The sequence below is a fragment of the Giraffa tippelskirchi genome, chromosome 13 (assembly GCF_054371585.1).
Source record: "Giraffa tippelskirchi isolate mGirTip1 chromosome 13, T2T-mGirTip1v1.2.pri, whole genome shotgun sequence".
Taxonomy (NCBI): Eukaryota; Metazoa; Chordata; class Mammalia; order Artiodactyla; family Giraffidae; genus Giraffa; species Giraffa tippelskirchi.
Window position 1 is genome coordinate 14,418,701 of NC_137287.1, and position 27,184 is coordinate 14,445,884.

The 27,184-nt window shown below is 36.0% G+C and overlaps 1 protein-coding gene across 3 annotated transcripts; it reads left to right on the top strand.

Moving 5' to 3' along the window:
- On the top strand, window positions 1-27,049 carry SEPTIN14 (septin 14). 3 transcript variants are annotated; one of them, XM_081558171.1, is made up of 10 exons: window positions 1-42; window positions 1,241-1,309; window positions 11,454-11,574; window positions 11,944-12,143; window positions 15,813-15,992; window positions 17,088-17,249; window positions 21,363-21,459; window positions 23,352-23,520; window positions 24,704-24,836; window positions 25,997-27,049. In XM_081558171.1, exons 5-10 carry the CDS (start codon window positions 15,972-15,974, stop codon window positions 26,174-26,176), a joined length of 762 nt encoding a protein of 253 aa, XP_081414297.1. In that variant the 5' UTR covers window positions 1-42; window positions 1,241-1,309; window positions 11,454-11,574; window positions 11,944-12,143; window positions 15,813-15,971; the 3' UTR covers window positions 26,177-27,049. The 3 variants fall into 3 exon arrangements, with proteins under 3 accessions (XP_081414297.1, XP_081414294.1, XP_081414295.1); XM_081558168.1 differs by having other exon boundaries at window positions 11,944-12,139; window positions 15,806-15,992; XM_081558169.1 differs by lacking the exon at window positions 17,088-17,249 and having other exon boundaries at window positions 11,944-12,139; window positions 15,806-15,992.
- The last annotated feature ends 135 nt before the right edge of the window (window positions 27,050-27,184 follow it).

The window sequence follows — 27,184 nt, forward strand, 5'->3', positions numbered from 1 at the left end:
AGTTCAGACCTGTGTCTGCGACAGAGCTGAAATCTTGAGCAAGTAAGTCCCTTAATTTTTCTGATTCTGTATTTTCTCTTTTGGCATATGGCGATGAATATACGTGTATCTCATATTTACTCTGGGGATTAAAATAAAAGCGCATAAGCACTCAGCACAATGCTAGGTGCATAATAAGTGCTTCATAAATGAGAGCTATCATTAATTTAGTTCCATGTCTATGGGAGTCATTTAGATTTTTAGAAGCTCTGCTTTCCCAGTTTTCCTTCAGTAAGTACATTCTTAATACCTCAGCCTCTGCTGATAAGATACTCTGGAAAGTTAAGTAATTATGAGTGTCTTTCTGGTTCTTTTAGCACTTTTTAAGAGGAATGGGAGGGTGGGTGAGATAGGGATATAGGCTTAAGAGACACAACCTAGTATGTATAAGTCGCTCAGTCATGTCCAAGTCTTTGCAACTCCATCAACTATACAGTCCATGGAATTCTCTAGGCCAGAATACTGGAGTGGGTAGCCTTCCCTTCTCCAGGGGTTCTTCCCAATCCAGTATGTATAAAATAAATGAGCAACAAGGATATATCGTACAGCACAGGGGAATGTAGCCATTATTTTGTAATAAGTTTAAATGGAGTAGAGTCTATAAAAATATTGAATCACTATTGTACACTTGAAATTATATAATATTGTAAATTAACTATGGGCTTCTCTGATAGCTCAGATAGTAAAGAATCTGCCTGCAATGTAGGAGTCCTGGGTTCAATCCCTGAGTTGGGAAGATCCTCTGGAGAAGAGAATGGCTACCCACTCCAGTATTCTTGCCTGGAGAATCCCATGGACAGAGGAGGCTGGCAGGTTACAGTCCATGGTGACTACACTAAAAAAAAAGGGAAAAAGAAAAGCAAAATTCCCTATTTCCGTTTCTCATGACCAGAGAGTCGTTTAAAGAAGAATGAACTGTGTCCTTTTGATTTCAAAATGGAGTTTACCTTTCTTCAGATGTGTTTTGTGTGTTTATGATTAAATGTATCACTGTATGTTACAAGTTGAATGTTATGTGTAATTTTTTTTATTATATAGAAGCCTAACTAGAAAAATAACCATAATTTAGAACAGGTCAATAGTGTGGACTGAAAGCCAAAATCTGGGATAACGTCTATATTGGGTTCTCTTATTGATCTAAATTATATTGTAGGAATGTAGCCTTTTCATCTTTTTAAGGTTTTTGTTTCTTTGTTTTCAGCTCCTTCAATCCGACATGGCAGAAAAACCAATGTGTACCTCCACACAAATACCCGATGATGAAGATACAGTTGAGTATATCTTTCAAAGAGAACTCTTCATTGTGTACTTCAACGAGATTGTGTATTTTCAAAATATTGATTCAGTAAACTGATATACACCTAGCTGATAAAGGCTTATCTTTATTATTTTGGGGCATGAATTAACTTTTACGCTGATTGGACATTTAGGTTGCTTCCATGTCCTGGCTATTGTAAATAGTGTAATGAACATTGGGGTGCATATATCCTTTCAGATCATGTTTTTCTCTGGATATAGGCCCAGGAGTGGGATTGCTGGGTCATGTGGTGTTCTATTTTTAGTTTTTTAAGGAGCCTCCATACTGTTCTCCATAGTAGCCATACTGATGTACATTCCCACCAGCAGTGTCGGAAGGTTCCCTTCTCTCTACACCCTCTCCAGCATTTATCATTTGTGGATTTTTTGATGATAGTCATTCTGGCTGGCATGAAGTGATATCTCATTGCATTTTTGATTTGCATTTCTCTAATAATTAGTGCTGTTGAACATCTTTTCATGTGCCTCTTGGCCATCTGTATATCTTCCTTGGAGAAATGTCTGTTTAGGTCTGCCTGTTTTGGGATTGGGTTGTTTGTTTTGATTCTGTTAAACATCACAAGCTCTTTGTAAATTTTGGAGACTAATCCATTGTCAGTCACATCATTTGCAAATATTTTCTCCTAATCTGTGAGTTGTCTTTTTGTTTTGTTTATTGTTCCCTTTGCTGTGCAAAAGTCCTTGAGTTTAGGTAGGTCCCATTTATTTTTGTTTTTATTTCCATTATTCTGGGAGAGCAATCAAAAAAGATATTGCTGTAATTTATGTCAGAGAATGTTCTGCCTATGTTTTCCTCTAGGAGTTTTACAGTGTCCAGTCTCACACTTAAAGTGTTTAATCCCTTTTGAGCTTACTTTTGTGTATGGTGTTAAAGAATGATAAAAATTCATTTTTTTTAGGTGTAGCTGTCCAGTTTTCCCAGCACCATTTATTGAAGAGACTGTCTTTCCTACATTGTGTAGTCTTGCCTCTTTTGTCATAGATTGTGAAGCTGTGAGAGTTGCTGAACTGTGTCTGACTCTTTGTGACCCAGGAATTCTCCAGGCCAGAATACTGAAGTGGGTGCCTTTTCCCTTCTCCAGGGGATCTTCCCAACCCAGGGATTTAATCCAGTTCTCCCACGTTGCAGGAGAATTCTTTACCAGCTGAACCACAAGGAAAGCCCTTGGAGTGGGTAGCCTATCCCTTCTCCAGAGGATCTTCCCAACCCAGGAATCAAACCAGGGTCTCCTGCATTGCAGGCGGATTATTAACAACTGAGCTATCAGGGAAGCCTTGTCACAGATTAATTGACCATTAATCTATGACCAGGTGCATGGATTTATTTCTGGGTTCTGATTGGAGTTAAATATCAATGATGGTTTAAATAACTGTTGTATATCTCTTGCATCTGCAGACATTTTAATATGTTTATTTTATTTATTTATTTGGCTGCACTGAGTCTTAGCTGCGGCATGCGGTCTTTAGTTGCAGCATGTGGGATCTAGTTCCCCAACCAGGGATCAAACCCAGGCCCCCTGTATTGGGAGCATATAGTCTTAGCCACCGGACCCCCAGGGAACTCTTGCAGACATTTTTAGTAGTGCAAAAGACTATTGCAGTTTTTTTTTGGGGGGGGGGTAAGGGTTTTTTTTTTAACATTTATTTTTAATTGAAGGTTAATTGCTTTACAATGTATTAGTTTCTGCTGTATGACAGCATGAATCAGCCATAAGTATACATATATCCCCTTCCTCAAGACTATTCTAAGTCCAACGAATAAAAAATGAAAACTCCAGAACCTCCTAGTAGGTGCGAAGAACAGTACTACTTTGATGCATATGCTTGTGAAACTTTAGGTACTGATAATAAATAATTTTTAAATGAAGTTATTTTAGAAAATGGCAGGGTGGCTGCTTTTTAATTACTGAGTGGGAAATTGAACCAAGTTCAATTTTAAGATGAGCCTCTCTACTAGGGAAAACATAGTACCTCACATAAAATTTTGCACTAAAAGAAAGTAGCATGTCTGAATGAGTGAAAACTGGGCTTTAGAACTGTCTTTGGTCAAAATGTCAAATAGATCCATGAATACTGACCTATGTTAAGTAGTGGCTGCTTATGTCTTAATAATGGTTCTCTTGAATTTTTCCTCCAAACATGCATGTTTTTTCTAGATCTTAGTTTAAATCAAACTATCATATTTTTTTACACTGTCGTCATCTTGGATTGAGGTACGGTGCACAGTGCTTCTCCATATGGTGTACCAGATTGGGGTGTTGGGTGCAGTGGTCTGAACCAGGAACTCTAATCCTCTGCATTTGGCCCCATTAGGCAAGCAAAACTAGACTAAGCACAAAAGAGGTTACATCTTATTTGATCACCTAGATTCCATCTTACTTTTCCTGGGGACCCTAGTGGGCTTTGCTGGTATCACATCTACTGTCAGAGTCCTATCTCAGTGACTAAACTAGCTTATGCCCATTCCATTTTATCTTTGGCCTCTCTGATGCATTAAATCATGGTGAGTGCTGCTTGGTTAACATGACATTAAAATGATAACATTTTAGAATAGGCAGATCCCCAAGGTCAATTAGTCAAACTTTAATCTGATATATAAATGTTTACTACAAACGCTTTAACAAGTAACCTTCCAACCTTTTCTTGAACCCCTTACAATTGGCAACTTAGTTTATTCTCCCTTTTGAAATTAAAAATACCATTCTCACATTATTAAAAGAAAAATTCAAACAGTAGGAAAGAGAAAATTCTCTTCTCAGTCTGGTTCTTTACAGGCAATAACTAGTCTAATCTTCGGACAAATTTTTATGTCAGCACGTACAGGTCAATCTTATTCTTTTTAATAGCTCTATTCTTTTACTGTTGTAAATACTTTTCTTCAATAACCAGTCCCCTATTGGTAGCTATAAGGTAATTTCTGGCTTTGTTTTTGTTTTCTGTTATTCTATACAATACTGCTTTGAATATGCTCCTATATACCTTTTTATGTACATGATGAAATATTTTCCTAGAAATGAAATTGTTGGGTCAGATAGTATATACTATTTAAATTGATAGTAATTATCAAAATGCTCTATAAGTTACGTTTACACTCCAGCCACCAACATATGAAGATGCCTGGTATCTCTCTCTTAAATTGGAATTCAAGGCTTAAGTAGATCCATTTAGTTTTTGCGTAACTTTAATTATGAGAAAATCCTTCTCATATATTGTATAAAATTCAGTTCAGTTAAGTTCAGTGGCTCAGTCGTGTCCGACTCTTTGCGACCCCATGAACCGCAGCACGCCAGGCCTCCCTGTCCATCACTAACTCACAGAGTTTACCCAAACTCATGTCCATTGAGTTGGTGATGCCATCCAACCATCTCATCCTCTGTTGTCCCCTTCTCCTCCTGCCCTCAGTCTTTCCCAGCATCAGGGTCTTTTTCCAATGAGTCAGCTCTTCACATCAGGTGGCCAAAGTATTGGAGTTTCAGCTTCAACATCAGTCCTTCAATGAACACCCAGGACTGATCTCCTTTAGGATGGACTGGTTGGATCTCCTTGCAGTCCAAGGGACTCTCAAGAGTCTCTCCAACACCACAGTTCAAAAGCATCAATTCTTCGATGCTCAGCTTTCTTTATAGTCCAACTCTCACATCCATACGTGACTACTGCAAAAACCATAGCCTTGACTAGACGGACCTTTGTTGACAAAGTAATGTCTCTGCTTTTTAATATGCTGTCCAGGTTGGTCATAACTTTCCTTCCAAGGAGTAAGCATCTTTTAATTTCATGGCTGCAATCACCATCTGCAGTGGTTTTGGAGCCCCCCAAAATAAAATCAGCCACTGTTTCCACTGTTTCCCCATCTATTTGCCATGAAGTGATGGGACCAGATGCCATGATCTTAGTTTTCTGAATGTTGAGCTTTAAGCCAACTTTTTCACTCTCCGCTTTCACTTTCATCAAGAAGGCTCTTTAGTTCTTCTTCACTTTCTGCCATAAGGGTGGTATCATCTGCATGTCTGAGGTTATTGATATTTCTCCCGGCAATCTTGATTCCAGCTTGTGCTTCATCCAGCCCAGCGTCTCTCATGATGTACTCTGCATATAAATTAGTCCTTTGGAATTTGTCCCCTTTTGCCATTCCCTTGAATGCCACAAAATAATGTAATCCTTTTTCCATAGGACAGTCTTCATGTGTTTTCAGATCTGTCCCTCTAAAATGCTTCTTTTGCTCACCTTCAAATTTTCAGTTTATTACATAGTTTTTTAGAAATTGAGGTATCATTGACATATAACATTGGATTAGTTTTGAGTTTGCAACATAATGCTTTGATGTTGTATATGTTATATGCATTAGTCACTCAGTCGTGTCCGACTCTTTGCAACCCCATGGACTGTAGCCCACCAGGCTTCTCTGTCCATGTGATTCTCCAGGCAAGAATACTGGAATGGATTGCCGTTCCCTTCTCCAGAGGCTCTTCCCGACCCAGGGATCGAACCCTGATGTCCTTCATTGCAGACAGATTCTTAACCCTTTGAACTACAGGGAAGTCCTTATTGCAAGACGACTACCATAATAGGTTAGTTAGCATCCATTACCACATGCTGTTGCATCTATTCTCTTCTCACGTAATGTTTTAAATTCTGTTATTAGCCTTGTCAGTCTCCTTTGGAATCCTATCTTCATTTCTCCCTCTCGCCTCTCTTTTCCCTTTTCTTCCTCTCATTCTCCCTTTCTCTTTTCCTTCTTTCTTCTCTTGCCCCTTTCCTTCCAGGCTATTTATAATGAGCACCAACAATGTACCAGAAACTATGCAAAATGTGAGATGATGTACAGTGTTCTAGTGTCCTTCTTAGAGCAGAAGATGAATTTCCAAGGAAAGTTCCCACAGAGATAAGTTCAGACTGCCCATCCTTTATCTGGATACGCTGACCACCCTAGGGTTTTTTTCCTCTACAGTTATATTACAATGTTAAATTTTTACCTTTATAATCATCTGAGTTTCTTGCTTCTTCCTCTTTATGCTTTTATCAAGCTTCACTTGCCACTAAGCCATGGATTGTAAATGCAACATGATGTGTTTAATTCTTTTGGATTTTTCCATAGTTTTCTCATCTGTCACAATATTTTTATAGTTGACACTATATTGATTCTTTTTTCTGTCTTCCTGTCTGGTCATTCTCCATCTTCTTTTTAGGCTTCTCTTTTCACCTTCTGAGAGTGGGCATTTTCCCATGTCGCATTCTTGTTCTTTTTTATCTTTCTTCAAGCCTCCACTGTGCTCAAATATATATAATCGCCTTCAGAGTATTTCTCTACTTTCTTTAGAATTAAATTTTCAAAATTCAAACTTATCTTGTCCTCACATGAAAATGTACTAACTTCCTTTTCTGATTTTCCTATTACTGATCATAGTATCTATACCTGATTAGTGGTCAAGTTCTTTTGATTTTTTTTTTCCCAGAAAGCCTCCTCATTCTCTATATTTTTCATTCACACTAGTAATTGTATTACCATTCATTTTAGAAAATTTTATTTATTTCTGGCTGCATTGCTGTCTTCATTGCTACATGTGGGCTTTTTCTAGTCGCGGGGAGCCCCAGCTACTCTCTAGTTGTGGTGCACGGGCTTCTCATTGTGGTGGTTTCTCTTGTTGCGGAGCACAGGCTCTAGGCACAAGGGCTTCGGTACTTGCAGCACACAGGCTCAGTAGTTTAAAAGCATAAAGAGGAAGAAATAGTTTGAAAGCATAAAGAGGAAGAAATAGTTTAAAAGCATAAAGAGGAAGAAGCAAGTAGCATACGGGCTTAGTTGCCCCGAGGTATGTGGGATATTCCTTGACCAGGGATCGATCCTGTGTCCCCTGCATTGGTAGGTGGATTCTTAACCACTAACCACAAGGGAAGCCCTACCACTCACTTTTATAAGGAAAGGGGCTTCCCAACTCACGGGTGTAGTTTCCTCTCCAAGTCCACTTTGCATGCTAGTGCCTTATTCATCTTTTTGAAATGTTTCTTCCTTCTGTTATTCTCTGACTCAAATCTCCAGCCACTGCCCATTACTAATTCGATAAAATCCATATTCCTTAGCCTCATATCCAAAAACTCTCCTTTTTATCTTTTAAGTCTTCCCAATTTAAGTCTTTTTCTTCAGTTTTCCCAATTTAAGTCTTTTCCTTTAGGTAGGCAAGTTCTTTACAACACAAGGGCAAATAGTACATTGTTCATTTGCCATATTTCCCTCTTGCTCGTAATATCTACTTCCTCCATACAAATCTTATCCTATTTTCAAGAGCCAATCTGCCATCTTTAAAAATTATTTTTAACTACTCCGTGTTAACAGTCATCTATCCTTCTTCCAAATTCCTATATTCTTTTAATTGACTTTTCTAAAATTTCGGCACTTAGTGTGATATTAATAAATATTTTTAACTTTTTCTGCATGGCTTTTATTCTCCTTGAAATTATATGCTCTTCATAAATAAAACTCTCTGACTTATAGAACATTAGAGTGTGAAAGAATTTTAAGCTTACCTGGTCAAATGTTCTCATTTTATAGAAGAGAAAACAGGTGTCAGTGACTGTCCCAAAGGCTCACAATGACTAATGACTTTTCTTATTCAGCTACCTTTCCCCATATGACTGGGGAAAGCTCATTGATTACAGCGTAAACATCAGGGCTTCTCAGAGCTTGTAGAGTCTTTTGTAATTTACTGACTTTGGATGCAGTATCCCATTTTCTAGATATAGTCTGTATGTCCTTGCTATCATCTGAGATTAAAATAATGTATGGTTAGCATTTCAGTTTCACTTGAATGCATATGAAATAATCCTTTTCATGGTAGGTTAAACCTTATATTTTTATATACTTACCTTATGTATACCTTATATACCTTCTTAATTTGTTTTACTGTGGATGATGCAAAGGTGAAATCAAGAAAGAGATTTGCATGATCATAAAGGCTAAATTAGTAGAACTTGAAATATTGAAGTTTTCTACATAAATTATATTAGAATTTTATAAAAATATATATTATAAAAAAGAACTTTCAGCCCAACAGAAGACATTTGTTAAGTAATTGTGATGATTCAAAACTTTGCTTGTTCTATTTGTTCTGTGGGTAAAAACTCAGTGCTAATGAAGCCAAGGTTTCTGATCTTTTCCTGATAAGAAAATGGGCTATATTTTGTTCTTCGGACACTTTGATCTGGTACCTCCCTAAGTTGCAGTTTTTAAAATGAGCAAAGCCTATCACAAGGGAGTCTAGGACAGAGAGGACAATAGAGCATCCAAATCTGTTATTGTTTCATATCACCTTCAGATTTTATGGGTCAGAATGTTCTCTTTGAATAGAGAACTCAGAATTTGCCACATATATTAAACCCCACTAAAGGCACAAAAATTAGCAAATTAAAATTTTTTCTTATTTGATTGTATTTTCAGTTTAGTATTGCTCTGTATGCTCTCTTTAAATATAAAATCTCCATGGAATTTTTATTAATTAATCCTTGGTTGATGCCTGGATTCCTGATTGGGACCAAATAGGACCCTGGTAGAGTCCTATCCCTACCCTACATTGTTCATTTAGCATGTACTAATTCAACTAAAGCTGAACGCCAAAGTATTGATGCTTTTGAACTGTGGTGTGTGGAGAAGACTCTTGAGAGTCCCTTGGACTGCAAGGAGATCCAACCAGTCCATCCTAAAGGAAATCAGTCCTGAAGATTCATTGGAAGGACTGATGCTGAAGCTGAAACTCCAATATTTTGACCACCTGATGCGAAGAACTAACTCCTTGGAAAAGACCCTGATGCTGGGAAAGATTGAAAGCAGGAGGAGAAGGGGACAACAGAGGATGAGATGGTTGGATGGCATCACCAACGTGATGGACATGAGTTTGAGTAGGCTCCGGGAGTTGGTTTTGGACAGGGAAGCCTGGTGTGTTGCAGTCCGTGGGGTCACAAAGAGTCGGACATGACTGAGCAACTGAACTGAACTGAACTGAATTCAACTAACAACTATATCATCATCTTTTGTGTATCTAAAATTACCTATTGGGATTTCCCTGGTGGTCCAGTAGTTAAGACTCCATACTTCCAGTGCAAGGGGTATGGGTTCAATCCCTGGTCGGGGAACGAGATCCCACATGCCAAGTGATGTGGCCAAAAATAAAACAAAATAACCTATCACTTAATCCATTATACCCATCTTTTTCTATAGATTCTTAAACATGTTCATAATAGTTATAGTGTTTATCTGCCAATTCCTCACTGTGTGGCTGTTTCTATTGATTGTGTTTGTCCTTGGCTGTGAGAGAGATTCTTTTCTGCTTCTTCCTATCTAGTAATTTTGATTATACATTGTAGAAAGTCTAAGTTCTATTATTATATTTCTCTAAAGAGTAGTGAATTTGTTTTAGCAGTTACATTACTGGCAAGTCATTTGGACCCTGTTGAGTCATGATATTCTTTGTAAAGGTGGATTTACCTTCGTTGTACCCTTTGACTTGGGAGTAACTCTTTAACTTAGAACATGATCCTTGATCCTATAGCAAGTCCTTTTACAAATTTAAATAAAAAGTTAAAAATGTTTATCTAAAGTGTTGATGAAACTTGTCTAACTGGGAAGAAGCTTAAACTCCAAACTCTGTCCCCTTGGGTCTTCCCAGAACCACTGCTAAAATACCAGCTAAGCGTTTTTAGAATGCCAATTCCTCTCTGAGTTTCCACTGGGCTCTTTACAGTCACGCCTGCACATAAAGAGTTAGACTCAGCCAAGTGTTTTAAAGTCTGCAAATTTGGGTCTCCCCATGCTGTGGCTTGCTCTTCCAAGATTTCTTTCTCTGTATCCTTGTATTTTGGCAGCCCCAAATTCTAACCTTAGATTTCCCAGCTCAAGATCGTCACTCTCTGCTTGAGCTCTGCGTTTCAAGTTTCTTATTTACTAGGGAGTTGCTTCATGGGAGTATGTGGATAAATCTAGTTTCACCTATTATGCTAACTTGTTTCCAGAATTTAATTTATTCTTGTTTCTGCCTCCTTTTCTTTCTCTTCCAATGCCTTCAAACAGTTGTTCTCGTTGTTAAGTAAGGAAAGGTAAAATGCTGTTAAGTTAACTCTGTTAAGTTATCATCAAAAGTTAGGCCTGTACACACAATTTTATATCTTACTCTTTAAAGAGTTTCATGTATTTTTCAATTTATTAAAGCATTTTTTATAAATATCTCTAATGACTTAAGAATGCCCCAGTGTGTACGTGAATAAATATATTATCATTTACTTGGATATTCTATTTCAAGGAGTCATATATTTGGATGTTAGAGAGCTACAGCAAACACTTTTCTGCATAAAGCATTTGTGAAAATTTCTAGTTGTTTGGGAGAGGTTTCCAGGGCTGAGGCTAGTATAGATTAATAAGCCTTCTTTGAATTATTTTCCACTTTTAAAAATAATCAATTGGTAAATTTATGTGTAATAAATTATAATAAATAAATAAAATAAAAATAATAAAGTATAATAAATACATTATTAATGGATTTCTGGGTTTCTAGGTTGGTGTTATTAGCAGTGGATTCCTTTAACGACTTGACAGAACACAAATTCTCAGAGGCATATCACAAATACGAAGTCAAAATTTTTAGTTACTTTTTAAAAAATTCAAATAAAGTTTGATTTCCTTACATGTATTGACATATGCTAGATCTCCTGAATATATTACCAAACTGAAATGAAATGAAACAATGTTGTTTTCTTTTTTCCACAAAAATAATTATTGTAGAGTAACATACTGGACTTTCTTGTGGTATGTCTTTAGTTTCCTACTTTTAAACTTAGAAACATAAGTCTATTTGAGTGTGAACGGAGATAGTGTCATTATTTATAAAAATGATGACAAAAATCTATATTTCTGGTTGTGGTCTCTCTTCTTATAAATTTACTTCATTTGCATCTTGTCTGAAGTATGATACTCAAAAGATATTTGATCATTTGAATGATCATATGAAATGATATCATTTCTCAAATAATCATTTCCATTTCTTTGACATATTAATATAGTCATTGTCAAGTGATATCTTCTATCTAATCAAAATATTATTTTTTTCTTTAAGCAAAAAGAAGATAATATCCGTTGCTTAAATATGCTTGGCCATTTTGGTTTCGATTGTTTGGCTCATCAGCTGGTGGACAAATCTATTCAACAGGGATTCTTTTTTAATATTCTCTGTGTGGGTAAGTGCCAAACCCCTCCCATGAATTATTTCTTAATTGTTCATTTTAACTTACTTTAAGCAGCATAACACTGGGGCTGTTACTTTAAGACTATGTCTCAGTGTTTGTATTGGTTTGGATCTTCTTAGCCGTGTTACTTTGACATTTTTTCTTTAAGTGTTTCAGTGCTCTTCAAAATCTGATACACCTTTGTGTATATTATCTTTCCATATTATGTTAATGATGGATGGAGTCAGAAATATCATATATATTTCAAGGACATTCTAGTCTTTGAAGTATTTGGGACCCTTTGTAAACAATTCTAGGGAGGGGAGAGGGTGTTACTTCACAGACATCTTATGCCCTTATGATGTATCTGTTTTCGTACAGGGGAAACTGGAATTGGAAAATCAACCTTGATTGGCACACTGTTCAATACTAATTTGAAAGACACAAAATCTTCACATTTTCACTCAAGTGTTGGACTTAAAATTCAGACATATGAACTCCAGGATAACAATGTTCGGTTGAAATTAACTGTTGTGGAAACAGTGGGCTATGGTGATCAAATAAACAAGGAAGCCAGGTGAGTGTTTTCTTATTTTAATTTTAAAAGTTATTGTTATCTCAAGGAATTTGCTTTTTTTCTCCATATATTAAAAAGTAGTGTTCTTCTAGAATATATCTAAAATTTAATCACTTTGCTGTACAGCAGAAATTAGCACAACACTATAAATCAACTGTATTTCAATTAAAAAATAATAAAGTGGGTCTATTCTAGATGGCATATAGCTGGAGTTTTTGTTTTTTAAATCCATTCAGCCACTCTTTGTCTTTTGATTGGGGAGTTTACTCCTTTCAAATGGGTTTCCCTGGTAGCTCAGCTGGTAAAGAATCCACTTACAATACAGGAGACCTCAGTTTGATTCCTGGGTTGGGAAGATCCCCTGGAGAAGGGAAAGGCAACCCACTCCAGTATTCTAGCCTGGAGAATTCAGAGTCGCAAAGAGTCAGATTCGACTTTCACTTTTCACTCTTTTCAAATAATTATATATAGTATATACTCTATAGTATATAGTAATACATATGAGTAATTATTCACAAGGAATGACTTACTATTATTATTTTTCTCTATGTTTTCTGTCTATCTTGTAGTTCCCTTGTTCCTCATTTCCTCTTTTTAGTTTCTTTGTATTTTGTTGATTTTTGTAATGCTATGTTTTCTTTCTTTCTCTTTTTCTTTTATGTATCTTTTACAAGTATTTTCTTTGTGGTTTTCATGAGTCTTATATAAAGCATTTTATAACAGTCTATTTTAAGCTTATAACAACTTCAATCACATGCACAATCTTACAGTTTTACCTGTTCTTCACTTTTGATATCAAACTTCATATTTTTATGTTATTCATCCATTTGAAGATTTTTGTATTTATAGTTGTTTATGCTTTTTTCTTTTTACTTCTATGTTATAGGTAAAAGTGATTAACTTACCTTTTTCATTATAGTGTTACAATATTCTCTATTTGTCTATATTTACCTGTATTTACCTTTACCATTGAGTTTTATACTCCTGTTTGCTTTTGTGTAACTGTAATGAGTCCACTTGTTTCAACTTGAATAACTCCCTTTAGCATTTCTTTTCAGGTAGATCTAGTGGCATTTCTTTTAAGGCAAATTTAGTAGTGATGATGGAGAAGGAAATGGCAACCCACTCCAGTGTTCTTGCCTGGAGAATCCCAGGGACGGGGGAGCCTGGTGGGCTGCCGTCTATGGGATCACACAGAATCAGACACGACTGAAACAACTTAGCAGCAGCAGCAGCAGTAGTGATGAACTTCCTCAGTATTTATTTGTCTGGGAATATTTTTTTTCTTTCATTTCTGAAAGACAGTTGGTAGGTGTTTTCTTTTGATCACTTTGACTATATTATCCCGTTCTTTTCTAGCCTGCAAATTTTATGCTGAGAAATTGGCTCATGGTCTTATGGGGGCTCCTTTATATGTGATGAGTTGCTTTTCTGTGGCTGCTTACAAAATTTACTTTTTGTCCTTGACTTTTTAAAAAGAAATTTTATTGGAGTATAGTTGTTTTACAATGATGCATTTTTGTCTATTATGCAGCAAAGTGAATCAGCCATACACATACATGTGCTGTGTGCTCATTTGCTCAGTCACGTCTGACTCTTTCTGACCCACGGACTGCAGCCCACCAGGTTCCTCTGTTCGTGGAATTTTCCAGGCAAGAATAGTGGAATGTGTTACCATTTCCTACTCCAACACATATATACAATCCCTCTGTTTTGTATTTCCTTCCTATTTAGGTCACCCCAGAGCACTGAGTAGGGTTCCCTGTGCTATACAGGAGATTCTCATTAGTTATCCATTTTATACATAGGAGCGTGTATATGTCTATCTCAATCTCCCAGTTCATCCCACCCCTCCATTTCCCCCTTGGTGTCCATAAATTTGTTCTCTACGTCTGTGTCTCTATTTCTGATTTGCAAATAAATTCATCTGTACCATTTTTCTAGATTCCACATATATGTGTTAATATACAATATTTGTTCTTCTCTTTCTGACTTACTTCACTGTATGTCTCTAGGTCCATTCACACCTCTGCAAATGGTACAATTTGTTTCTTTTTATGGCTGAGTAATATTCCATTATATATATCTGCCACATCTTCTTTATCCATTCCTCTGTTGATGGTCATTTAGGTTGCTTCCACGTCTTGGCTGTTGTAAATAGTGCTGCAGTGAACACTGGAGTGCACATATCTTTTGGAATTATGGTTTTCTCTGGGTATACGCCCAGGAGTAGGATTGCTGGGTCATATGGTAGTTCTATTTTTAGATTTTTAAAGGAACCTCCATACTATTCTCCATGCTGGCTGTATCAATTTACATGCCCTCCAACAGTGTAAGAGGATTCCCCTTCCTCCACACCCTATCCAGCATTCATTGCTTGTAGATTTTTTGATGATGGCCATTCAGACCAGTGTAAGGTGCTACATTGTTGATTTGCATTTCTCTAATAATTAGTGATGTTGAGCACCTTTTCAATTGTTTTTGGTCATCTGTATGTCTTCTTTGGAGAAATGTCTACTTAGTTCTTCTATCCATTTTTTGATTGGGTTGTTTGTTGTTTTGATATTGAGCTATATGAGCTGTTTGCATATTTTGGAGATTGATTCTTTGTCAGTTGCTTCATTTGCAAATATTTTCTCCCATTCTGAGAATTGTCTTTTTTTGTCTTGTTTATGGTTTCCTTGGCTGTGCAGAAGTTTTTAAGTTTAATTAGGTCCTCTTTGTTTATTTTTGTGTTTATTTTCATTACTTTAGGAGATGAGTCTAAAAAGATCTTGCTGTGATTTCTGTTCTGCCTATGTTTTCCTCTGAGAGTTTTATAGTGTCTGACTTACATTTAAGAATGCATTGAGCTGTATATCCACCTCCCCAGCTGGGACCTAGAACAGTTGTATCACATCCAAAAATTCTCTTGTGCTTTAGTCAATTTATCCTTGGGCTGATACCATGCTGTATTAATTATTTTAGCTTCACAGTAAGTCCTAATATAGGAAGAATATATCTTCTTCATTTTTTTCAGTATGTCTTGAGCATTCTTGGTTCTTTGCACTTATATATATATATGTATACATACAAAAAAACTTGAATTCTAATTGGGACTGCATTGAACTGAGAGAGCATTTTGCCTTTTCTGTAAACAGTGGGTCCTTAAAAAAAATTATTCAGTTTGACTGTGCTGTATCTTCCTTGCTGCTCACGGGCTTTCACTTGTTGTAGCAAGTTGGGGCTACTCTTCCTTGTGGTTCACAGGCTTCTTGTGGTGGTGGCTTCTCTTGTTGTGGAGCATGGGCTCTAGGCATGTGGGCTCAGTAGTCACAGCACTCAGGCTCAATTGTTGCAGAACACCGGCCCTAGAGTGTGGGCTCAGCAGTTACACTGCACAAGGTTAGCTGACCCTTAGCATGTGGAATCTTGCTTGACCAGAGATCTAACTCATGTCTCCTGCATTGGCAAGCAGATTCTTAACCACTGTACCACCAGTCAAGTCCAATAATGGGCCTTTTTATTGGTTTATAATTGTTTTCTTTGTAAGGACATGTTATGAGCATTTTAATTGCTGGGGCAAGCTAGTGAGTGCACATATTCGCTATGTAGTAAATGATAAAATCACAGACGTCAGGTATTAATCTGTTATGTTAAATGTTTGAATAATCTTTTTTTTTCCAGCTACCAGCCAATTGTTGACTACCTAGATGCTCAATTTGAGTCCTATCTTCAAGAAGAATTGAAAATTAAACGTTCCTTAGGTGACTACCATGATTCCCGCATCCATCTGTGCCTTTACTTCATTTCACCTACAGGACATTCTCTGAAGTCTCTTGATATATTAACCATGAAGAACATTGACAGCAAGGTGCGTTTGGTAAATCCATCAGCCTGTCAAGATTTGCTACTTATTTTGAAACAATACAAATCTTGAACTTCCCTAGTGGTCCAGGACATGGGTTCGATTTCTAGTCCGGGAAGATCCCATATGCCGCGGAGCAACTAAGCCCATGTGCCACAACTACTGAGCCTAAGAAACAGTGCAAATCTTGAAAGCATTTGCACACAAGAACTTGGCTTCCCTGGTGGCTCAGATGGTAAAGAGTCTGCCTTCATTGCAGAAGACCGGGTTCGATTCCTGGGTTGGGAAGATCCCCTGGAGAAGGAAATGGCAACCATTCCGTGGACGGAGGAGCCTAGTAGGCTACAGTCCACGGGGTCACAAAGAGTCAGACACGACTGAGTGACTTCACATATATATCATTTTGTCTGTTAATCTTTAAAACATTTATGTTAGTTTTCTAGAGATACCATTACAAAATGTTACTTAGTGATTTAACAGTAGAAAGTGATTTAAACAATAGACATTTATTTTCTTACAGATCCAGAAAGTGTCACCAAGTTTTGTTATTTCTGAAACCTCTCAGTTCAGGAAGTAGATGGCCGCTTTCTCACTGTCACCTCACATGATCTTTTGTTTGTACACACACGTGGTGTCTCTGTGTGTCCAAGTTTCCCATTTTTATGAGGCCACTGGTGGAACTGGGTTAACGCTATTTTAATGGCCTTAGATGGTGCAAATGAATGATAAGTAGAAGGACAAAGTTGATCTGTTCTACAATGTTGATGAAAAGTCTCTTCTGACATTTTAATACTCAATTGAATAAGAAATCAAATTGATCATACTCATTTTGCTACTTACTTTTTACCAAACCCAGATGCACTGAAAGTGTAAGAAAATTTGAGAAGAGAAAAAACTGAGCCTTCTAAACCCGATTTCTGATTAAAGTTTAATCGTCAAAAATACTGATGACTTTGGAAAGCAATTTTATGAAGAAGTCAAAAGCTAGGGATTATTTGGTTATGAAAATGTGTTGTCAGATATTGTGAGGTTTTGACTGAAAAAATAACATTTAAAAATTAGTTCTCAATGGTGAGTTTTTCTTTGCTTCTTTCTTAATAGGTGAACACTGTACCAGTGATTGCCAAAGCAGATGCAATTTCTAAAAGTGATTTACAGACATTTAAGTGTGAGATAATGAATGAATTGGTTAGTAATGGCATTCAGATATATCAGTTCCTATCAGATGATGAAACTACCACTCACACGAACTCCTCAATGAATGTAAGCTTCTAACTATTGACTCTCAATTCTATTCGATGGGGGGAATGAAAATATAATTTATAAGTAACCTTACTAGTAATACAGAAAAAATTGGAAAACACCCTGATGCTGGGAAAGATTGAGGGCAGGAGGAGAAGGGGGCGATAGAGGATGAGATGATTGGATGGCATCAGTGATTCAATGGACATGAGTTTGAGGAAACTCCAGGACATAGTGAAGGGAAGCCTAGCATGCTGCAGTCCATGGGGTCCCAAAGAGTCGGACATGACTTAGCAACTGAACAACAATGTTAGTAATATAGTGTCACTTGTATCTGACAAAGACTATAAATAAGGTATTTTTCCCCAAAATCCAGTGTGGGAAAATGTTTATTTTTCTTGATTTTGAAAAATATTTGCTGAGAATCAATTATTTTATTTTAAGAAGCATTTTATTCTTTTAAAAATCCTTTTAGAAAGATAAAGTTCACATACCATATAACTCACCCATGAAAGTATACAATTTAATGATTTTTAGTCTGTTCACAATGTGTGCAGCCACCTCCACAACCAAACTGAGGACATTTTTATTATATAATAGAAATAGAAATATTATCTCAAAAAAGAAACCCCATATTCTTTAGCTTTTCTCTCCTACCGCCTGTCAGCCTTCATCTCCACCAGCCCTAGGAAACCACTAATCAACATCTTTCTCTTCAGATTCCTCTGTTCTGGATATCATATGAATGGAATTATATAGTATTTGGTCTTTTCATGTTTTAATTGGCTATTAGCATATCTTCCCAGGGGAAAAATTTATTCAGATCCTTTGTGCATTTTTAATTGAGCTCTTTTTTTTTTTTTTGAGTTGTTAGAGTTCTTTATGTATTCTAGATACCAGTTTCTTATGAGATACATGATTTGCAATTATTTTCTCCTAATCTATTGGTCATTTCTTTCATTTTATTTCTGGTGTCCTTTGAAACATAGGCTTTTTAAAAATATTGATGAAGTCCAATTTATTTATTTTTATTGTTACTTGTGCTTTTGATGTCATATCTAAAAATGTTTTGTCAAATCCAAGGTAATAAAGATTTTCTTATGCTTCCTTCTAAGAGGTTTTAAAATTGTGGTAAAATATACGTAGACTGATGTTTACCATTTTAAACTTTTAATTTTTTTTATTTTTAAAATTTTTAAAATGTTTTTGACGTGGACCATTTAAAAAGTCTTTACTGAATTTGTTACGGTTTTATGAAGTCATTACTGAATTTGTTACGGTTCTGTTTTATGTTTTGAATTTTTTGGCTGTGAGGCATGTGGGATCTTAGCTCCCTGGCCTGGGATCAAACTCGCAACCCCTGCATTTGAGGGCAAAGTCTTAACCTCTGGAATGCCAGGGAAGTCCCCAACTTAAATCTTTCAAAGTTCACAGTTGAGTGGCATTATCTGTTCATAGTGTTGCGCTACTGTCATTGCCACCAACTATATCCACAGAACTTTTTTCATCTTGAAAAACTGAAGTTCTGCAATAAATAATAATTCCCTGTTATTCCTTCCATCAACTTTATGAATTTGACTACTCAAATTCTATCTACTTCTAGTAGATAGAATTATATAATATTTGTCCTTTCCTACCTGTGCAAATATTTCTTTGAGTCTCTGCTTTCAATTCCCTTGGGCCAATTCTTGTATGTGCCAAGAAGTGGAGTTGCTGGATTGTATGATAATTGTAGGTTTAATTTCTTTAGGTACCACCATACTTTTTTCCATAGTGGCTTCACTATTTTTGCATTCCCACAAAAAGTGCACAAGTTTCCAATTTATCCACATTCATACCAACACTTGTTATTTTCTTTCTTTTTTTTTTAAAGATAGCTTATTTTAATGGATATGAGTTGCTATCGCACTGTGGTTTTGTGTGTGTGTGTGTGTGTGTGTGTGTGTGTGTATAGTCATCTTTATTATAGTTCATGAGTACATTAGAAACTGACATGGATTTCTTTAGTAAGATATGTAGATTGTTATGGGCAGCTGCTTTCCACTTTTACTTGAGAATGGTAAAGAAGCCAATATTAGTGTCATTACATCAAGTTTTTACCTGATAGGAAACCTGAACAGGTCTCTTGGGTCTTCTAGGTCACTGTTATACTGTCTACAGACCTGCCCACACTCAAGTGTCTCTGGAATTCCCTGTAAATTTCAAAAGGCACTTGGGCAACAGAACACTGTTACTCTGCTTGTTTTTCAGATGCAATTCTTGGGCAAAATATTGTGCATATACATCTCCAAATTGCCCATGCTTATCTTCCAAATAATGCGCTACTCATTTTGCTAATCTCCCTGCCAAACAAAGGACCCCGAAGCATGGTGTTAATCTCAAAGAAGTCTGGTGAGGCTCCTCTCTCCTCAAATCAAGTTATTTGGAATCCCAAATGAAATGCTAGTGCCAAACTGCAGGACAATAGCCTTTCCTGAAAGGCTGCATTGTGATTTGTTAAAAATTTTATTTATGTATTTATCTGTTGGCTGTGCTAGATCTTCATGTTGCAGCATACGGGCTCTAGGTGCGCAGGTTCAGTAGTTGTGGCACAAGTGGCTTTGTTGCTCCACAGCGTGTGGGATCTTCCCTGACCAGGAATCAACACATATCCCTTGCATTGGCAGGAAGATTCTTTACCACTGGACCACCAGGGAAGTCCTGCCCTTTTTAAAAAATGGGTTGTTTGCTTTGATATTGAGTTGTATGAGCTGTTCATATATTTTAGGTATTAACTCCTTATTAGATATGTCATTTCCAAATATTTTCTTCAATTCAGTAGGTTGTCTTTTCATTTTTTGACAGTTTCTTTTGCTGTGCAAAAGGTTTTGAGTTAAGTTAGGTCCCATTTGTTTAGTTTTGCTTTTGTATCCTTTGCCTGAGAAGAAAGGTCTAAAAAGTATTGGGACCACTTATGTCAGTGTTCTGCCTAGAGTTTTCTTTTAGGAATTTCATGGTTTCTGGTCTTACATTTAGGTCTTTAATTCATTTTGTATTTATCTTTGTCTATCTTATGAGAAAAGTTTGAATTTCATTCATTTACATATTAGCTATGTAGTTATCATGTAGTTATCCCAGCACCACTTATTGAACAGACTGTCTTTTCCCATCGTATATTTTTCCCTCCTTTGTCATAGATTAATTGGCCATATGTGTGTAATTTTATTTCTGGGTTCTCTGTTCTGTTACACTGATCTGTGTGTCTGTTTGTGCTAGTACCATACTATTTTGATACTGTAGTTTTATAGTATAGTCTGAAGTCAAAGAATGTGATACTTACAGTTTTGTTCTTTTTTTGTCAAGATGGCTTTGGCTATCTGAGCTCTTTAGCAGTACCATACAATTTTATTATGTATTATGTAACTAATTCCATTAGTTCTGTGGAAAATGTCATGTGTATTTTGATAAGGATTACATTAAATCTGTAGATTACTCTGAGTAGTATAAACATTTTAACATTATTAATTCCTCCAATCCATGAACGTGGTATATTTTTTCACTAATTTGTGTCATCTTCATATTCCTTCATCAGTGTCCGATATTTTTCAGAATACTGGTCTTTCACCTCCTCTTTTAAGCCAATTTCTAGGTATTTTATTCATTTTGATGCAATTTTAAATGGATTGTTTCCTTAATTTCTCTTTTTGACAGTTCATTATTAGTAAATAGAAAAGCAACATGTAGAAACTTGTATGTTAACCTTTATTCTTCAACTTTATTGAATTCATTTATTATTTCTAGTGATTTTTTGGTAGAGGCTTAAAGTTTTCTGTATAAAGTCTCATATCATCTGCAAATACTGACAGTTTATTTTTCCCTTCCAACTTAGATACCTTTTATTTATTTTTATTGTGACTGCTGTGACTAAGACTTCTAATATTATGTTAAAAAGAAGTGGGATCTCACACAATGCTTATAGAAATTAATCTGCACATATTTAATGCTAAGTCATAAAATCTGAGGCAGGGTAAATCACTTGTTTGGATAAACTTATTATATACTCTTGTCTCTGTTATTTCCATAACAGAAATAAGAGTAACCGAATAAGTCATATTGGTATAAGAAAATATGATGAAAATTGTTCTTACTTTCTAGGACCTCTTACCTTTTGCTGTGGTAGGAAGTACGGATGAAGTGAAATTTGGAAAAAGGACAGTCAGGGGACGTGAGTACCCCTGGGGAATTTTACAAGGTAAACATAACAAACCTCCATGAGAAGGCTTGCTCTGGAGTGATTATGCTTAAATATATATAACTACAAAATTATGTAAAATATAACTATAAACATATAAAACAAAATATTTTAACTTGAGTCAATATTGGTAACTCTCATTAAACAGCAAATTAACAGTTACTGATAAGGAGCACACAGATTCTGTTTCATTTGAGATAGTGATTATTTTGACTATAATTTATTCTCATGGGAATTTTCTGGAACTTTTTTTGTACTTTAGGCAAAAATTCAGAAACTGAGCAGAACCTTCTCATTGACCCCAGTCTGCCATATGCAGGTTATCTCTGTGGTGCTAAACTATCATATTCAGAATGCTGAGAAGTTCTCTGAAAAAAAGAACTTTGACAACATGGAAGCATAAATATTGGTACTTGAAACATGTTATATAAGTTAATTGCTACCCAATTTATAAAGCACTTTTAAGTGGTTACTAGTAAAAGGGGTGGTAAACTATTTCAAAAATAAAGTAATATGATTTATTTTTGGATAAATTATACCTATACATTTATATTAGTTATCTAGCATCATGATGAGTTAGAATATTGTCATAACAGTCATTTATTGTCTGATTCATATACTTGTGATACTAATTATTGGGGACTGGATTATCTCTATCTGTAGAGGTAATGTTCCAAATGTTATTTTCAATTAATGTATTATAAATTTTTAAATTTATTAAATGTACTTAAAGGCAACATATTTTAATGAATATTATATTTGGTTACAATATCATACCCAGTACCCAAAATATTGTGATCAGTCTTTTGGATATGACAGGCACAAGAGAGAGCCATGTGAATTTATTGAGTGATTCTGAAAAGTGAGTAATTCATTCTTATACATATGGTATACAAATATAATTTAATAACTACATCATGTACAATTGTTAAGGCCTTTACGTTAGCAGGATTTAAATTATTTAATTTAGTGAAATTATCTTCTTTGTTAATGCTCTGTAAAATACCTTGAGAATATTCATTTGAAAAATACTAAATTATTAAAGAAAACTTATGCTATATAAGTTTCAAAACCACAAAATTAAAAGACTCTTGCTCCTTGGAAGAAAAGTTATGACAAACCTAGACAGCATATTAAAAAGCAGAGACATCACTTTGCTGACAAAAGTCCACATAGTCAAAGCTATGGTTTTTCCAGTAGTCATGTATGGATGTGAGAGTTGGGCCATAAAGAAGGATGAGTGCCAAAGAATTGATGCTTTCAAAGTGTGGTGTTGGAGAGGACTCTTGAGAGTTCCTTGGACTACAAGGAGTATCAAATCAGTCAATTCTAAAGGAAATCAGTCCTGAATATTCATTGGAAAGACTAATGCTGAAGCTGAAGTTCCAATATTTTTGCTACCTGATGAGAAGAGCCAACTCATTGAGAAGAGTCTTTTCCTTGTTGGAAAAGACCATGATGTTGGGAAACATTGAAACCAGGAGGACAGGGGACAACAGAGGATGAGATGGTTGTATGGCATCACTGATTCAATGGACATGAGTTTGAGCAAGTTCTGGGAGATGATGAAGGACAGGGAGGCCTGGTATGCTGCAATCTATGGGGTCACAAAGAGTCAGACACAACTGAGTGACTGAACTGAACTGATGCTATATACTAATATAATGTAACATATTATTTCACTGTTTCTTATTTAGTCTCTAATAAATTTAAAGCAAATTTCCTGGTCTGTAAATAAACTATATATATAATTGACATGTACCATATAAGCACATTTACATGGTTAAAAGATTTATAGCTATTATTCAGAATGTTCTAAGCTCATTCAAGAATACTTACCGAGTGATAAGGATTGATAATAAGCTTTGTGGCTTTATTATTTTTCTGCCTAGTGGAAAATGAAAACCACTGTGACTTTGTTAAGCTCCGGGATATGCTTCTTTGTACACATATGGAAGACTTGAAAGAACAGACTCACACTCGTCACTATGAACGTTACAGGTGCAACAGACTTCACATAATGGGATTTACTGATATGGGTCCAGACAACCAGCCAGTTAGGTGAGTGGAGATCTCACTTGAACAAGATGATAGGTGACTTGGAAATCCCCTACAACTGTGAGATGTGATTATTTTGGAATGAGAATAGCTCTGCTTCTCATATTCCGGGCCATCTGAATCTTGTGGTTTTTCATTATCTTCAGACCTCGATGGAGAGTTAGCAGGAGCAACATAATGCAAGGGCTCATTTATGTGCCTCCAATATGTACATGTCCCTGGAGGAGGGCATGGCAACCCACTCCAGTATTCTTGCCTGGAGAGTCCCATGGACGGAGGTGCCCGGCAGACTACAATCCATGGGACTGCAAAGAGTCGGACATGACTGAGCGACTAAGCATACACAATATGTACATGTGCTGAAACCCTCCATGTCAATCCCAAAGAGAGAAGCTTTTATAGGCAAAATTTGGGAGGAGGGCTGTAGGGTGTGTAACCCTCCCTTTATTGGTTGGTGGTGAGGTAATAAGATGGTGTTCAATCATCAGCCTTCTGGTTTCAGCCAGTCTGGGGTCCATATGCTTGTGCTCAGCCTGAGGTAATCATCCTCCACCCGGGTAGGAGCCTTGGTTCCTGTAGAACTCAGAGATCTATTTCTGTGTCTTGACTGTTGTGAATAGTGCTGCTATGAGCACAGGGGTCCAGGTCTCTTTTTGAATTATAGTTTTGTTCTGGCATATGCCCAAGAGTGGGATTGCTGGGTCATATAGCAACACTATTTTCAGTTTTGGGAGGAATGTCTATATTGTTTTCCGTAGTGGTTCTTCCACTTTACATTTCCACCAGCAGTGACGTTTTATTTTGTTTTTTTCTCATACCCTCTCCAGCGTTTGTTATTTGTAGATTTTTTCATAATAGCAGTTCTGACTGGTATGAGGTGGCACCCCATTATAGTTTTGATTTGCATTTCTCTAATGATTAGGAATGCTGAGCATCTTTTTATGTGCCTGATGGCCATCTGTATATCTTTTTTAGAGAAATGTTTATTTAGGTCTTCTGCTTGTTTTTAATTTGGGTTGTTTGGTATTTTGTTTTCAAGTTATATGAGTTGTTTATATTGGGTTGGCCAAAAAGTTCATTTGGGTTTTTTCCATACAATGTTACATATTATTAATATACAATATATATTTTTACATGTTTATTTATATTAACATTTTAATATAAGAGCACACACATTTCTTTTTAGTTTTCAAGAGATCTATGAAGCCAAAAGGCAGGAGCTCTTGGAGCAATGTCAGAGGGAAGAAGAAGAGTTGAAACAGAAGTTTATGCAGCGAGTAAAGGAGAAAGAAACAGCACTTAAAGAAGCTGAAAAAGAGGCAAGTCCTGCTAGTTTGATATAATCCGTATTCAAGTTTAGGTGTCCTATTAAATTGGGGGTTTCATCTCAAGAGTTTAGATGATTTTGTTGAAGGATACCTTCTATTCTTCAAAAAGTAGCTATTTACCGTATAAGTTGTGAATGCAGCCTTTAAAAAAATGATTGCCTGTAATCTTCTTTTTCCTAGAGCATTTGGAGAATCAGCTTTTTTGAATTTCTTTAAACTGAAGTGTAAATTGACTTACAATATTATATCAGTTTCAGATATACAACATTGAGTCAATATTTCTATATATTAAATACCATCTGTCAATGAGGAGGGCATGGCATCCCACTCAATATTCTTGCCTGGAGAATCCCATGGACAGAGGAGCCTGGCAGGCTACAGTTCAGAGGGTTACACAGAGTCGGGCACGACTGAAGCAACTTAGCATGCACGCATGCACCATCTGTCAGCATAGAAAGTTATTAAAATATTATTCACTATATTCTGTATGCTGTACATTACATCCCCATGACTTATTATTTTATAACTGGAAGTTTGTATCCCTTAATCTTCTTCACCTATTTCATTCATCCCTCTTCTCTGGCAACCACCAGTTTGTTCTCTGTATCTATGAGTGTGTTTCTGTTTTGTTATGTTTATTCATTTGAATTGTGTTCTTTAGATTCCAGGTATAAGTGAAATCATATGGTATTTCTCTTTCTCTATCTTATCTATTATCTACCTCTGACTTATTTTACTTAGCATAATACCCTCCAGGTCCTTTCACGTTGTCTCAAAAGGCAAGGTTTCTTTTTTTTATTTAAACTGGTAATGTTCCATTGTATGTATGTATGTATATACATATAGCACATCTTTAAGTAAAAAGTTTTCTCAATGATTTTGCTATCATTTATAAATACCACAATCTCACATCCCCAGCCTTTCCAATCTTTCTTCTTGCCCTTGTATGTAGATGCTCATTTGCCCTCAGATCTGAAAATGTATTTACGAGCGATATGACTCCAGCAGAGGTACTTTTTGAGACTACTATTAAGATCAAGTGCTATTCTAATGATTAGGGTAGGTTTGATAATCAGAAGGAAAGAAGCATGTTCTTGGGGATGTGCCCCCAATAAGGTGCTTTGAGTCACAACTGCGGGTTTGTTTTACAGCTACAGGACAAGTTTGAACATCTTAAGAGGATCCAAGAAGAGGAGACAATGAGACTTGAGGAAGAGAAAAAACAATTGGAAGAAGAAATCCTAACATTTCATAAAATGAAGGCCTCCTCTGGAACCTTGCAGAGTCAGGTGTGCACCAGTATAAAGAAGGACAAAGAGCGTAAGAAATAATCCTTTACCATTCTGTGTGCTGTAGAGCCCTTTCACTCTCTCTCTCATCTTCCTGTGAGATTTTCCTCATAGCACTTAATTCTGATTGAAATTATGCTGAATTTTAAAATTTGTTCACTTGCTGTGTAATTTCTCCTGCTAGAAGGTAAGCTCCTTGACAGCATGTAACTTGATTATCTTGTTAGATGCTCTTTCATCAAGGTTTAGAACACAAGTATTGCAGAACTGGCGCTCAATAAATATTTCCTAAAATGAAAGAAGATCAAAGATTTGTGTACCACAGTGTAAAAGTGTTGATTAGCTGTGGAAGTTCTTTTACCATAGTCCTACCTATGACTCTGGTGACCAAGTATATGTATTATTTCATATCTAAATAGAAGTAGGGGATTTGCATTATTACAAAAAGCTAATCCTTATGCTCATATTCCTTATAAAATTCTACTGATAATGATTTCTTGATAGTTTTTATTAAATAAAATGCTGTTTCTGATTATAACTCTTATACTTTTATGTTAGGCCTTGTAAAACTATTATTGGAATAAAACTTCAGAAGTGAAAGAGAGTCAGAGAATAATGGGAAACCATGAGTAACATTTGGATGATAATATTATGCCTTACATACTAACATTTAGTTAAAACGAAAGTTATCAAGGTTTTAGAAAATAAAGTAGATTTTTTTAACTCTTTCAAAAGTTTCCTTCTGACTATATATCCTGAATTTTCTGCATTTACAATGTCAGTTCACCTGTTTGTGTGGCTGAACTTTACCATGACTTATTCAGCAAAAGTACTACAGATCCTTGAGGGTCTGTGTATGTTTACTCCGAAATTTTTCTCATGTTCCAGAAAGAATAAAAAAATTTTCTGTTGTAATTTTTTTTACTGCTTTCATTTCAAAGGCAGCATTTTTTCAGAGCATTGGGATATTGTGATTTAGGTTGGAAAGAGAAAACCTGAAATATTGAAAAAGTTGAGAAACAATGAAGAAAGAAATATCAATACATCAAA

Excerpts from the sequence above, each read along its gene's own strand:
- SEPTIN14 (XM_081558168.1), top strand. The coding sequence starts at position 1,256 with ATGGCAGAAAAACCAATGTGTACCTCCACACAAATACCCGATGATGAA. Across the intron at positions 15,993-17,087 it reads TGAAGAACATTGACAGCAAG|GTGAACACTGTACCAGTGAT; the intron begins GTGCGTTTGGTA and ends CTTTCTTAATAG. Across the intron at positions 21,460-23,351 it reads CCCCTGGGGAATTTTACAAG|TGGAAAATGAAAACCACTGT; the intron begins GTAAACATAACA and ends TTTTCTGCCTAG.